At 34.3% G+C, this 15464-nt stretch overlaps 1 protein-coding gene across 1 annotated transcript; it reads right to left on the bottom strand.

Annotated features, from left to right (window-relative positions):
- Window positions 1–6271: 6271 nt before the first annotated feature.
- LOC120143709 (probable galacturonosyltransferase-like 7) lies at window positions 6272–7947 on the bottom strand. The gene is made up of 2 exons (XM_039157957.1): window positions 6685–7947; window positions 6272–6299 (listed from the first exon to the last, which is right to left on the bottom strand). Exon 1 carries the CDS (start codon window positions 7811–7813, stop codon window positions 6710–6712), a length of 1104 nt encoding a protein of 367 aa, XP_039013888.1. The 5' UTR covers window positions 7814–7947; the 3' UTR covers window positions 6272–6299; window positions 6685–6709.
- Between the last annotated feature and the right edge of the window lie 7517 nt (window positions 7948–15464).

Raw genomic sequence — 15464 nt, forward strand, 5'->3', positions numbered from 1 at the left:
AATTAATAAAAATAAAAGGAGACCAAGTTTCATTGTTATGTAATGGAATTATAATTTTTTCAAATGCTGTAACTTAATTAATTTTGTTCAGATAAAACAAGGCCTGCTCCATCAATATAAAATAAATAATTCAACGGTAACAAACAAAAAACAAATTAAATCTCAATTTATACAAAGTCTTGTATTAACCCCTGCTTTTAATATTCTTCCCCCCAATCTTAGGAAAACTAAAGTTTTAATATTATATAGAAATTGATCCTATGTTCAATGAGTGTCTCAAAACAACTTTGCATCCCTTCCTTCCTCCAACTTGAAGTGCCTAATCAACCATTTGCCACTACAAGAAGACTTATCCAAATTATCATCTTCTTTTGCTCTTCATTCCAATGGGATATTTCGCTCTGTGCACCGCCTAGAACAAGTGTCGATCAGATGGGAAAGGCGGTCTCACAGAAATCAAAATATAAAATCTCTGCTAGCGGGAATGATGAGAATAGTTTGGATCTCCATCCCAAACACATTGGAAGGGGGAAGGAAAGTCTTTGAATATCAAACAGGAACACGAAGGCAAGTCAAACATCTGCAGTACCATCTAGGCCTCTTATTGTATCAGGATCAAACCACTATATTCATGGCAACCCAAAAGAATATTATGAGGAGATGAGGGAAGAGCCTGAAGAATGTCCATTTCAACAAACTAAATGGCTCAAGTGTCCATGTATGATGTCTTTTGCTTTAGGAGTTTTCACATATATTGATTTGAATAAAATATTCAATGGTCCATCGTAGATTATTACCTAAACTATATAGATATGTCTTATTAATCAGGTTAACCTTACGCAATGAAATTATTAAGTTAAAAGGTTTTAGGTTTGGAAAATTTTGGGGCAGTGAGGCATCGCTTAATATACGATAAGTTTTCAAACTGCATTGTTAGCTTGTTATGAACTCACTTGAATTACATAAAAGTTATAGATGACTTTTAAACTTGCTATGAACTCACTTGAATTACATAAAAGTTCCTTACCTACGTTCTTGGATACTGGCCCAATAATGTACATGGGTCTTCTTTGATTTGATGTACTCAAAGTCTCCATTTACCCCGAGTAACTAACTGCCTTACACGACTGAGAAGAAGGGTTTTGCATTATCAAATTAACATTTGATACAACAGTGAAATAAATAAATAGTCTACAAACGAATTTAGAATGAGAGAACGGGATTGACACAACGGAAGTTCATACAAAATAGCCTATGACGTTTTATTATGTATTTTTAGAAATAGCCAAGTTTCGATAAAAGCAGAGCCATGAATGCCCTGTTCGTCATGTCAAAAGGGCCATTTCATCCACCATCCCGACCGTGGTCACATTTACAATCCTTTGGTTCTAGGTCAAAGATTTTTTTTTTTTGGATAAGTCAGATTATATATCCAAAGAACACAGTCAAATACAAAAGTACAATCATGGGTCCAAAACAAAACCTATACTTACAAAAGAATCAATGATCTTCTATACCCCAAAGATTGCTTAAAGTAATATTAGCACTATCAATTCTATTGACATTTCCCCCCTTAAGTTGCAGACAAACAGTTTCTTTAATGGCTCTTATAATTGCTTCAGTAGACTTTGCTTGGCTTTGGAATACCCTCTTGTTTCTTTCTTCCCAAATCATGTAAATGACGGCATTGAGAGCTAACTTCATGATCACCGTGAGTAAAGATTTGCCTTTCCACATTGAGCAGGCCCGTGCCATGAAGACCTCCCATGAACAGATCGGGAATTGTAAACCAGGCAGTGAAAACACTGCTCTCCAAATGACAACAACAATAGGGCAATCGAAAAAAAGATGGTCCCCAGTTTCCAACTCAGAATTGCAGAGAACACAATGGCTTTCGTTGATGAGTCCTATACGCAGCAACCGGTATTTCGTCAGGAGCTTATCAAGGAAAGCCATCCAAGTAATCAGGCTATGTTTGGGGATATGCAGGGGAAACCATAGCAGTTTCTGCCAGGGGACTTTAGCCTTCTTCTCTCGAAGTGAATCCCATATTATACTGACTTTACTAGCAGCTGGAATAAGAACTTGATGAGCCTCGGATCTGAGTTTAAGGAGTTTCTTGAGACTCCAACTAGCAGAGGATTTAATGCCCACTGACCAGAAATCATTCTGCTTAAAAACATAGTGATTAAGCCAAGCAACCCAGAGGGAACCCTCCCCAGCAAGAATGTATTTAATAAGCGAGATCATGCAAGCCTTATTCCATGATTTTATATCCTTGACCCCGAGGCCTTCTTCTGATTTCAAGAGATAGAAAATTTTCCAGCTTACTCTGGCTCCGGAAGCAGCTTTGTCAGACCCTTTCCAGAAAAAAACGAGAGCAGAGTTGCTCTATTTTCTTTAAGACGGAACTTGACAGGAAAAGTTGTCTACACCAGAAATTAGAGATACTGCACAGCACAGTCTTGATTAGCTCCAATCTTCCTGCATATCTAAGGATTTTCGTGGACCAATGGTGCAGTCTAGATTTTATGCTATCAATAAGGACCACACAATCCTTTTCAGAGATTTTCCTAGTGAGCAGAGGAATACCTAAGTATCTCATAGGCAGAGAACCAAGGTTGAAGCCAGTAGTATGTTTAATGTTCTCAATAACTCCAGTAGACATACCAGCAGCAAAAAAAACTCACTTTTAGAAGCATTAAGTTTGAGGCCTGAAATTTCATATAAGTAATCTAAAACAGCAGTGACTCCAATAACAGATTCCTCATTCCCTTTGCAAAAGATGAGAAGATCGTCAGCAATGGATAGATGTGTCAGACATATCCTTTTGCATTTCGGGTGGTAACCAAACACTCCTCTTAAAGCAGCCGTGTTGAGGAGGCGAGAAAGAACATTCATGGAGAGAACAAAAAGTTAATGAGAGAGGGGATCTCCTTGCCTTAAGCCTTTAGCTCCCTTGAAGTAACCAGACAGACTGCCGTTGAAAGAAATTGAAAAGCTTGCTGTTGAGAAGCAAGTGATAATCCAGTTGACAAAAATCTGAGGAAGCTCAATTGCCTTCAAAATAAGAGAAATAAAGTTCCAATTGAGAGAGTCAAAGGCTTTGTGGAGATCAACTTTCAAAGAACATCTGGGAGATAAGTTCTTTCTGTTGTAGCCTCTAACTAATTCTTGAGCAAGAAGGGTGTTTTCAATGATGCTTCAACCTTTAATAAAAGCGGTTTGGTTGAGTGTAACCAAGTTAGGCTTGAGAGTAGTTAGACGTCTGACAATGATCTTAGAGATAGCTTTGTAAACCACAGTGCAACATGAAATTGGCCTAAAGTCCTTTACCTTAATTGGGTTGGTGATTTTAGGAACCAATGCAATTATAGTAGCATTGAAAGCAGGAAAAAGATAGGAGTAGCATTGAAAGCAGGAAAAAGATAGGAATCAGTGAAGAAATAAGAGATGGCTGCTACAACATCTCTTTCAATTATAGGCCAAATGGATTTAAAAAATGAGGAGAATACCCATCGGGCCCAGGAGCTTTTTCATTTCCTTGGTTGAAAAAAGCGTCTTTGATTTCCTCTTTTGTAATATCCTTCACAAGAGCTTCAGCCTTGTCGGCAGGCACGGAATATTGGATTAAGTCCTTCAGGTGGTTAGGGGAAATTTCTTTGACTGCAGGATCAACAGTACCTATCAGATTGGAATAGAATTTGACCAGCTCTGCTGACATTTGGTCATAAGTTTCAAGCCGGTTACGATTCTCATCAATGAGAGTGCGAATAGTGTCTCTCTTTTTTAAAAGCCACTGCAAAATTAAATAATCTGGTGCATTTGTCGCCCTCCTTCAACCATTGAATTTTTGCTTTTTGTCTGAAGAACAAAGCTTCAGCTTCCTCCAAGTTTTTCAAATCGTTTTGAAGGGAAAGCTCCTTTTCGACATCTTCCTCACCCTTTAATGTTTTGAGTTGTTGCTGTTCAAGCTCTGTAGAATGTTGTGTTGTGTACGATCCTTGTCACATTTATTCAATGAATAAAAATAAAAATCCATTCATAGTCCCACCATTGAGAGAACCTTTTGAGTCTCCAGAGAATTTTTTTGTGAAGCCCCACAACGTTGTTTAATGAAAAAGCTCGATCGGCACTTATTCTCGTTTATCCTACTAAAACGTTTCTCTCTATTGTATGCTTGCCCACGAGAATCTACTCTGTCTTATATTCTATTTTATTGCATTGTCGATGATTTTCAATGGCTCCACTGAGCTCAGCAACTCCCATGGCTTGTCTGAATCCACATGAAACAGGCAACAAGTAATATTTTATGGAAGATTGACTCGTTGCGAAACTTAATTAATAATGCAAGGCGTATCCCCACACGAGAGGAGCTCATGGCATAGCTTTCTATTGTTTAGACATCTATGGAAGTATTGAGATTCAATCATTTCTGAGGCCGAAAACCCATCAAAGTCGGCTAATTTTTTTAGCATAAATTTTCAAGTGGTCTTAATTGAACACATTGAATGGTCTTAATAGTAAAAATGAGTATCGTTCTCCTTAAAGAATCTATGTTCGAGCAGTTGCTTGTAGGATGTGTGCAGTATCAATAGCATAAAAAAATTATGAACAGATACTACATGATAATGACTCTAAACTATTAAAAAACCCTAAGTGGTCCTAATAATCACTTTGGAGAGTGAAAACATGTTATATTATCTCAAGTTTAATTCTACAATAGCATTTTGATTCCAGATTAGGGAGAAAAGCTTGTAATTGTTTGTAGTAGTGGAAGGTGGTGAACCAATGATTCTTGATGGTCCCCGTCTCTAACTCATTATAGCTATTTCTAGCTGTAAAGATTCTCGGGGTCATGGACACTCATTTTACAAACAGCTTTTATTCCTTTTTTGTGGCCTTTTCCCCCTCACATGCCACAGTGGACTTATCGATGGTTTTAGAACCAGAAACCAAACATGTCTCGCTGCTTTTGTCCCCTATTATGGCGAGAGAATAGAACCCTTTTATCAGACCCAAATTATCTTGTCCTCTTTGCTAAACTTGATATGATTTTAAATGCTAGAGCTGGTAACAGCAGGCACCGGCAGCAATGGAGATCGCTGTCAACACTCGGAAACAGAATTGATGAGTTTATGTGCACATGGAATAAGAGACAGTAAGTTGGGAGGTTTCTCAGACCAGCTAATGTCAATAAATAGTTTCGTATCGCATCCCTGCAGATACATCCATATACTACTTAAGGTGCTCGGCATCTTCTGTAATGCTTTCCCACAACAAAATCGATATATGTAGATGAAGTTGGATCTTTCTTTTTCTAGTGAAAACCCAATTTTTCACGCAGCTTAGAGAGCAAATTTAACCTCAGGGACAAATCAATGCCGGTGGCTTTCTGGGACCGGCTTGAGCTCGACACACGTTCTAATGAATAACCCACAAAGAAAAAGTTAATCCGCATCCACGTCTATTTCTTACAGGAATGCATATAAGTAATTGGTTTCACCGGCCGGAGGCCATGGCACCTCTCCTTCCAGAAACACATAACCTCACCAAATGATTAAAACCGACGGGATTAGGTAATGATTAGAATAATTGAGGTCAAAATGCTGTCAGAGTCAGATGGCACTTTCGGAGTAGGTCCAGCAGCATCTGTTGCTGTGTCTACCTCAGATTTTGATTAATCAAGTCAATCACATTCTAATCTTTTAATTAATTAAATTATAGATATAGCAAAGACAAGGTAAGAAGCAAAAACAACCCAATGAAGCCACGTAATCAGTTAAGCTGCAAAATTTAGATTGAAGACGAAAGGATCAAATTCATAGGGTTCTAAACAAAACTGGGTTGATTCTACAAAGATCGAAACCAGGTGGGCACGTGTTAAGGCAGGGCCTTTCCCTCGCAACAGTGACATATGGGTGATGCCACCATGTTAAGATAATGAGCTTCTTTTAAACAAACCCTTCATTATAATAATAATTTATTTGGTGGATAAAAATGTATACTAAAAACAAGAGGAAATAATAAACACAAGAATCCGAGGTTAAAGGTGGAATATGTGATTGCCACCTAAGTGCACAAAGGAACAGTGTGGGCAGGGCAAGGGCAGGTCGGTAGCTCACAAGCCTCCCGCCGCTGCCACCAACATGAAAAATCTACAAGCAAGCAACAGGCTTATCCAATAGATCATTCCCAATGCCTATAATTACTTCACCATTGGAAAATCAACAATCAACAGCAGATAAAATAAAAATCAAATGTCCTTTTTCCCATTTTCTTCATCATTGCAACTCCACCTATAACAACATATTTCTCAATTTTCGTCTCTTTCAATCACATTTTCATCTCCAGCCAATGTAAATGAACACACAAAGGAAACAAAGATGCTAGAATGGAGCAGTGTAGAGTCCGTGTTAAAGGCATGCTTCACGGGAAGAATAAACTTTGATTTGTTTGAACGTAGATAGCAACCCAAACTCTAAAACTACATCGCCAAATCTAACGCACAACTCAAATCTACTCTCACTTTTTGCCTTTTGGTTTTAATAAAATTCGGAGGCAGGAAAAATAGAATACAAAATTGATAAATGAGTTAACAATAAAGGTCATCAATCATATCACAGTGAAGAAGACACATAAATTTTGTAGATGAAAATGACAAATTGAAAAGTGGGAATTTACCGGCCACTAAAACTCAGCTGGGATTTCAATGGGGGTGGCCGTACAAGTCATAGGGAGCCCATAATGCGTCGTGGGGACACGGCTTTCTGGAATCAAGCCTAAGCCATGGCTTACCGCTACCGGACCAATGCAAGAGGCTAACGGGACCCGAATGCAAGTCTCGACAACTTCCCCTCACATTGTCACCACCCAAACCGTGCTGGTTCCATCTATGCCCAATCGGTGCCACTCGGCCAGCAAAAACCAGCAAGAACGGCGGCAACGAACCCAGCTCGTAGATCCGGTCACTTTTCTGGATCTCCATCCACCTTTCGATCCGCTTAGTGAACCCGACACGTCTCCATTTCCCCAGATCTATCACCATCACTCCAGTGTTAAAATAGCATGGTTTCCTTCCCCTAAAAGTCCCTGAAAACCGATCGTCCGACCAGAAATTGTTTGTAAAATATTTTGTGAAGTTGGCATGGCAGTATTCCGGTGCTCCGATTGTTCGTGAACCCAGATTGGTGCTCCACAGCTTAGAGATATCGTCAACGACGACGAGATCAGAATCCAAATAAATCACTCTCCGCACGCACGGCTCTAGCAGATCCGCCAAGTAATTCCTAGCGTAATTTAACGGCTGTTCAAGCGCTTGCCTAACCGAAGACGATATCAAGTTCCGTACAATCTCGGGATCGAAATAATAAACCTTGAACTTCAATTGAGGGAAAGTGGATCGAACTAGGGTTTCCAAATCGGCCTCCGAGACGAGGAAATGGAAGAAAATATTCTCCGGACACAATGAATGCTGGAGAATAGAGTGAACGGCGGCGATTGACCCACGGAGGTACTGAATATCGAGGGTTATAGCCACGTGTACCAAAGAAGGATCACAGACGCCAGTGGTTTGGGGGTCGACGAAGCCACATTCGTCGGCATTGCGAAATTCGGAGGCCTTCCGGAATGTGAACCGATCGTCCAGTGAGCCTGGTGACGAGGAGACCTGAAATGACGGTAACCGGAGGTAACTATTGAGGCGAGAGGATCTAATGGCTTCTGCTGGAGGAAACGACTGGAGTGAAGGAGACAAAACAATCATCACCATTGCAGCTGAAAAGAACCCAGAGAATCGTATTACCCAAAGCATCTTAATACAATAAATCCCTCTCCTCCGCTACCCTTTTTTTCAGATTCGAAGCCTCACCAATCTACCAATATTATAGAGAGTGAGAATCGAAAGCACGATTGGTTCCTTTCAGTTCCGCCAGGGTTCACCAACAGCAGAACGAAAAAAAAATCTATATATGAATAAGCTTTTCTTGGGCTCTGTGTCAAAATGGAAATTGTCGTGAGACCTTCGTTAACCAAAGAAAAAAATCGGTGGGAAAACAAACCAGAGCGTAGAATAAGAAGGCCCGGTGCTACCGTGCGCCACCTTCTGAACCCTCTCAGTCTCTGCACTTTTTCCCGTCTTCCTCGATGAGAGAAGCTGACGGGAAGCACAATAGAGAGATAAGAAGCAGATGAATGTAGATATCTTTTTATTTCCCCTTAGCTTTGCGTTTTCGTGTTACCATAGAAATCGACGGCCAAACATAATGCTATTAATTTTGACGATATATATTAATAACAGCATTTCCTAATTTGTTAAGAAGATAAATGTTTTTATATTGAGTAATATAAACCGCCGATGATTCGTACAAGGAAACCTCCTCTTCAACTAGAATGACAATTGTGTCCCGAATCCTCCACGTGCATTTTGTACACTTGGACAATTTTACACGTCACTCGTCCCCTATGTATTTTTGTTTTACAATTAATCTTTATTTTATTTTTGCAAAGTTGAGCCAAATATATCTTGCTACCATACGAGCCCACCACACTTTTATTTTTATATTTCATAGTTATATAATTTTTTGTTATGTTTTAAAATTAAAATAAATTAGATATTTAAATATAAAAATATTATTTTAATTATATATATATTACTTAAATTTTAATATTTTTAAAATATTTAATTCAATCATTTTAAACTCACCCAACAAATATTGATAAATTCACAACATTTTTTTATAATACAATTTATTTATGTTATTATAATGATCAACTAATGCCAGATTCAACATCAAGATTATATGACACTCAATACTCTCTGATCCTTAACTCTAGAGCTATAATCCCCCAATATAGTTTCTATTCATATAAGATAATCTATCATATCTTGTTAAATTTGCAAATCAAATAAATTATACGATAATAAATTAACACGTCAAATCTCATAATATCTCTTATCGATTAATATATATATATATATATTCTATTATTGATTATTCGTTAATTTAATTGTGCATGTAATTCGAAGGACACTAAATATAAGAACAACTTAATAGTCCTTCTAAAAATAGTACCCTTCATAAAACTTAGTCCTTCTTCTCAACTTTCTTCATTCTTTCTTAAAATTAAATTATCAAACTTTTAAACAAAAATTTCAATCTTAATTTTGATGGTCATAGGCTATGATTCTCCACTTAAATAAAAATAATTAAATCGTCACATATATAAAATTTAAATTTAATCACACATGTTGAGCTTGACAGCCGTCGAGCTATACAGTTGCAACGGGACCTATCTAGCATCCAGCGACCACATCGTGTTAAGTCCATCAAAAACAGAGATGGATTCATGAAGGTGGATGGTCATTTGTTTAGGGAAAATTTTAAATTTTTATATGTATATAAACTTTAATTAATAAACTTTTTTTTGTTTTTAAATAAAAGTTTGTTCATTTTTTAAATTTTAAAAATTCTCTCATTTAATGAAAAAGTTTTATCACTGTCCCTGATGAGAACACCCCCGACAACTCTGCATTGATTACTGAATTCACACCAATAGCTCTTACAAATTATAACCAAAAATTGGGTATATTAATGTCCACATTCATGGTATAACAGGTCATGGGCCCTGTTTCTTGCTTTGGGAGAAAAGGCGTAGAGATTGCTTGTTTTGGGATAAAAGGTCTCCCGCGAAGAGTGGTATAACAGGTATTGGAACTTCGTGGGAATGGGTGGTTCGGTTACAATAACGAGATTCAAGTTAGTTGATTCAATTCTTTTGTTTTTACATGTATATTGTTTGTTATTTCCTCTATATCTCTTGGGCAGGTAATACTCATCTTGTTACTTCTTTTTCTATGGAGGGTCAAGATCTTCGGAGTATTATGTATATAATATCTCTAAGTTTTTCAAAACTTTCAGAATATTATATCTTTGTACAATCAAATCCGTCATAATAAAATATATTATCTGATAATCATATCTATTTTATATTTTCAATATACAAATAATTATCATTATCCTAAAGTTGTGAGATCATTATAAAACCACATAATAAATTTAATAATATCATTTTTTAACTACTCATATAATGTATGTTAAATATATAATCACGTTTAGCAAATTAAAATATCCCATATGTGATAGATGCTAGTGATATCGAAGGTACTAAACTTTATTTTGGGTCAGATTAGAATACTAAATTTCTTTTTATTTAGAGTGAAGTACACAAGTACCTATCGACTATATGTGTTGTTTTGTTGGGTCTTCCTCTTATTGAAAGTTATAAAATTATCTTCCGACTATAAAACGTTATCTTATTGAATCCACCGACTATGAAAAGTTATAAATAAATCATTATGCTATTCGTATGTTTCAAACTCATCATTTTTCATTAAAAAATGAATGTTGTCTGAGTTGAACGTTAACTTGCTAAATAGGATATGATAAAATATACTTTCAAAATCGTTTGAGATGTATTTGTTGGATCGATTCTTTATTTACATTATGTCATAGAGTCATTGCTTGAAATATTTTGTTGTCTAGCCAATGCTTGAAAGCAACGACGGTATCGGTAGACATCATTAAAATATGATTTTATCACATCTAAGTCATCAGTTAACATCTAGTTCAAATGACCGTCAAATTTTTAACAGAAAATAATAAGTTTAAAAAAATATAAATAGTCAATAATTATTTTATAACTTTTAATAGCTATAAAATTTAACAAATCAATACTATAAATCCAAAGACTATAATTTTTAATAATTGAATGACTCAATAAAATAATATTTTATAATAGGATGACCATTTATATACTTTACTCTTTTATTTACTATTAATAAAATCTTTGTTCATTTCCTGGTAAAAATGTAAATGAAAATTATCTTATTTATACTTTTATTCATATTTAATTTATTATGCCGTATGCAGTTGTTGTACTTGTACCAACATGTGATTTAAAAACCCTTGAAACCAGGCATAGCATGCGACAAAATCTTTCCCATCGTTAACTAGCCGCGATCATAATTATTGCACGGCACATGTACCATTGTTTATTTTATAATTTTACCTCGAAATCACTTACAAAAAATATTTTATGTCAAGTAAAACTAAAAAAATCCTCAAATGGAAATGGCAATAACTTTTATAATTTGATTTAATATTTTATTAGTGCACATTAAATAATTTTAGGACATTTTTATTGACAAACCCGTAACATTAACTATTCTTTGTCCTTCTGTCGCACATCTGACATGTAAGATAATAATTAAAAGAAACAAAATCTACTGAACTCTGACTCCTCCCGTCAGAAAAAAATAACACAAAAGAAAGGCCCAACCCCCATAATTCGAATACAACCAATAGATTTTTGCCACGTTTACTTCAGCATACACAATAAGTTCACGTTGAGGATACACCGGTGGCTTTGGATAGGGGTGACGGGTTAGCAAAACGCAAATTTATTTGAGAAAAATTAAGTTTTTTTACTGTATTTGATGCTAAAAATCTGGACTTATAACTTGAATTAAAAATTTTGAATTATAAAGTAAGATTTGGATAATTTAAAATTTCTGATAATTAGTGAATTACATTATAAATTTGAATTAATTCCTTCAATTTTATATAATAAATTACATAAGAATAAATATACACATGTATATTGTATATAATTATAAAATTTTGTTTAAATTAAAATTAATTAGTATCATGACATAATAAATATTTATAATAAAATATAAATATAAAATTTAACAACTCAACTCAAATTTAATTCAAATTTTATAAATTTGACTCGATTAAAAAACTCAAATAAAAATTTAAATTATAAAATATAAACTAATCAACTCAATTAACTTCAAAATTTTTAATTTAAAACGAATATACTCATCGATCGAATAATCACCCCCTATACTTGGAGGAGGTACCGGATACGGCACTGCCCGCTTCAGCTGTGCTTCTGGTGGCAGCCAGCGCAATTTAGCATGACATTACATTGCTTTATAAAGCGTGTTCCTCGGCGAGCTCGTCGGCAACCCGTACATCTTCACACAGTCTCTGCTTTATCCAGCCTGTAGTCCATCAGAGAAAATAATTATTACATGCAGATGCAGATATCGGGTATTCGGGTTTCTAACATATGGATTCCAGTATTCGGGTAGGACTGTAAAGTCACTTCGTGATTGGTCAAATCAAAGATTAAATATAGACATTTTATAATGTGACAGAGATGGACAAACAACTGGGGTCCCCTCTGTCCCAAAAATCCTAAAAAAGGAAAAACTAAAATGGAGCTAAGATATTGGATCCATCACAAATTTTAAAATTATAGTAAATCGAAGTCCAACAATTTACTACATAGTATAAGATATTATTTCCTTACTCGAGATTGAGCTGTATGGTTGATAACAACGTAGAGCGTCATTCACTATTTCACTTGGAAACAATAAGTTTAATACCGTGCGAAGGTTTTTATGACAATTATAGCATTGGTCGGCTTCATTGTCACCCCATACAAAATTTTCTTGTGATTCACCAAGTTATTTCTTTAGTAACGAAATCAATACCGTTACCCACAAACTATGTAACATGTTGGATTCAAGGGAGCAGTCATTTTTTGTTACTAAATAATACACACCGTAATACCAATAAGTAACAATTTCTTTTACATTTTATCTTATTTAATATTCTTATTTTATTCATTATAAATGATTTAAACTCAAGTAATTATATATATATATATATTATTAATTATTAATAAAGGTTCTGAACATATATAAAACAATTCAACTATATATATACAACCTTATTTTACGAGGCAGCGCCGAAAATTATTGCACAATCAATTCCATTAATAGTGAGTAATGAGAAACGCCTGCAACAAAAGAAACAATAAAAGAAAAAACGGGGGACCCTTGCTATTGCTAGCCTAAAAGAAAATGTATTTGTCACTTTGGGCAGGCACGGAGGTTTTTGAACTTATCCCATTATAGAATGTTAATGGTCAACTCAATGAAAGCTCAATAAATTTAGGGTTCGACATCGACGCTGGAGTCAGAATCGCCTGCATGCAGTTCTATAGTGCTGAAAATTTATTACAATAATCACCGGTGTTTTGAAAATAGGACCGGATCGGCCGCTTCAATCGGGAATCGCTATATAGTCCGATTCAATCGGGAACCGTTGCCTAGTCCGGTTCAATCTACACCGGTTGAACCGCTACTAGTAAACCGGCCGAAACCGCTGAACCCTTCGAACCGGACCGGCTGAAAACCGGAAAAAAATCGTCAATTTTTTGTTTAAATTAAACCAAACGACGTCGTTTGTTAAACGAGCCAAATCGAACTCGAGTATTGCTGAGCTCGACTCGAACTTGAAAACTTTAAAAGTAAGCTCAACTCGACTCAAACTCACGAGCTAAAAATTATCAAGTTCAACTCGAACTCAAAATATAATATTGAAACCCAAACTCAAAATATAATATTGAAACTTGAACTCGAAAAGGCTTGAACTCAAAAAAAATTAGAAGCTCAATTGAAGCCTAAAATTCGAACTTGATTAAAGTAAAAGAATAATTAACTCAATGCTCACAAAAAATACTCCATGATTTTGAATGCCAAATTACCTCTATTATTTATAGAAGTTAATTAGGATGCTCTTCTATGTTTCTTAGCCATGTGGGATTGTTTTGTTCTCATATTTTTACTCTTTAGACTTTTGAGATGCTATTCTATGTTTCTTAGTCATGTGAGATTGTTTTAAAAAAAATTAAACCAAACAATATCATTTTATTATGATTTTTTAGCCCCAAATTTATTTTTTAATTGTAGTTATATAATTATATTTATTATTTAATATGTTTTACCTTAAATATTATGTTGTAGTTAATTTGAATCATTTTGTTTCACTTGATTTTATAGTCTTTAACTTATATATGTTATGACATGCTTTGAATATGACTTTTGATATAAAAAATTATTATTATTTAAATATTATTGGTATTTTTATTTAATTTTTTAAATAATTATGATGTCGTCCGATTCTTCCGACCGATCGGACCGATTTAATCGGTTAAATCAGTGAACCGATAACATAACCGGTTCGCTTACCGATCCGATTCTGAAAACCATGATAATCACTGTCAAGTCTACGAAAGTGTAACTTGGGATTTGAATTCACATGGTGAAAAGGTCAAAATCAATAATTTAAGGTTAAAGTTTGTTATTAACGTATGTTTGAATAATTATTTTGATTAATGCATTTTCAAAAAAAATTATCTTTTAAAATTTCATTTTAGATCGGAATAACTTTTATTATTGAAAATTTTAGTTGAATGACGACGAACACGTATTGCTAATTATGACAGTCCACGTGAACTTATATGATATTTCTAAATGCGATGGTGTGATTTTTTTACGTGTCATAGTTTGATTTGTTGAACAATTTAATAAAACAATAATAATTTATAAATAAATTTTAACATATCATACACATAAAAATAACACATCAACTAGTCAATTCATGTGAATCATCTTAATCAACAATATACATAATCGTTAGTTGATTAACTTTTTTCATTAAAAAATATTATTTTGAGTCATAACATAAGACTAAAATGTTTAAAAAAACAAAGACTAAAATAACTATTAAGATAAACATTAATGATAAAGTTTAACATTATACCATAATTTTATTATACATCTAACATGTATTTAGGCAGTGTAATATGTTTATAAAAATATAATTATTTTTTTGGTTGTCTTTTCGATTTTCAAAGTCTCGTCTTGACTAATCTAGAATGATCTGAATCGTGGCTGTAGTAAGTGAGTCTCCCAATGAATTTTTTTTATATATTCAAGGATCCGAACTCGAGATGTTCTAGTTTTAAACGATATCATTTTGTTGAGTGTATAGAAATGAAAAAACTAGAGATATTCTCTATATAGCAATGCATGTAGCAATATTATGTGTTGAACGGACTAGAAATTGCTAACCAAATTATTGGAGACAGAATTTTAAGCGGCAGCAGTTAGGCTAAATATAAAATATTATGATTTGAATTTCATAATTGACCTGAGTTATATGCATATATAGTTAACGTTAAGATATCTAGTTTTGGTGTTGGATTTGACTCGAAACTGCTTGCCAACTTGGTGGAAATATACTTTTGAACGGTAGCTTAGACTGAATATAGGCTAAAGAATTCAAAAGCAATCAAATCAAGCAAATTACAATATATAATTATATAAACTAATAAATATACGCATGCTAAAATGTACTCATCACATTAGATTTATATAAAAGCATTATAGTTTATAATGATACATTACACGGGCTATTTAAATAATAATAAATAAATATTTTAATTATTAAAGAAAAAATATTATTTGATACATCTTCATTAAAAAAATAATTTTGTAAATGATATAAAAATTATAACATATATTACATTTTTTTTATTTTTTC

The sequence above is a fragment of the Hibiscus syriacus genome, unplaced genomic scaffold (assembly GCF_006381635.1).
Source record: "Hibiscus syriacus cultivar Baekdansim isolate YM2019G1 unplaced genomic scaffold, ASM638163v2 tig00110863_pilon, whole genome shotgun sequence".
Classification (NCBI taxonomy): Eukaryota; Viridiplantae; Streptophyta; class Magnoliopsida; order Malvales; family Malvaceae; genus Hibiscus; species Hibiscus syriacus.

Coding starts and splice junctions, on each gene's coding strand:
- LOC120143709 (XM_039157957.1), bottom strand. CDS start 7,813: ATGCTTTGGGTAATACGATTCTCTGGGTTCTTTTCAGCTGCAATGGTG.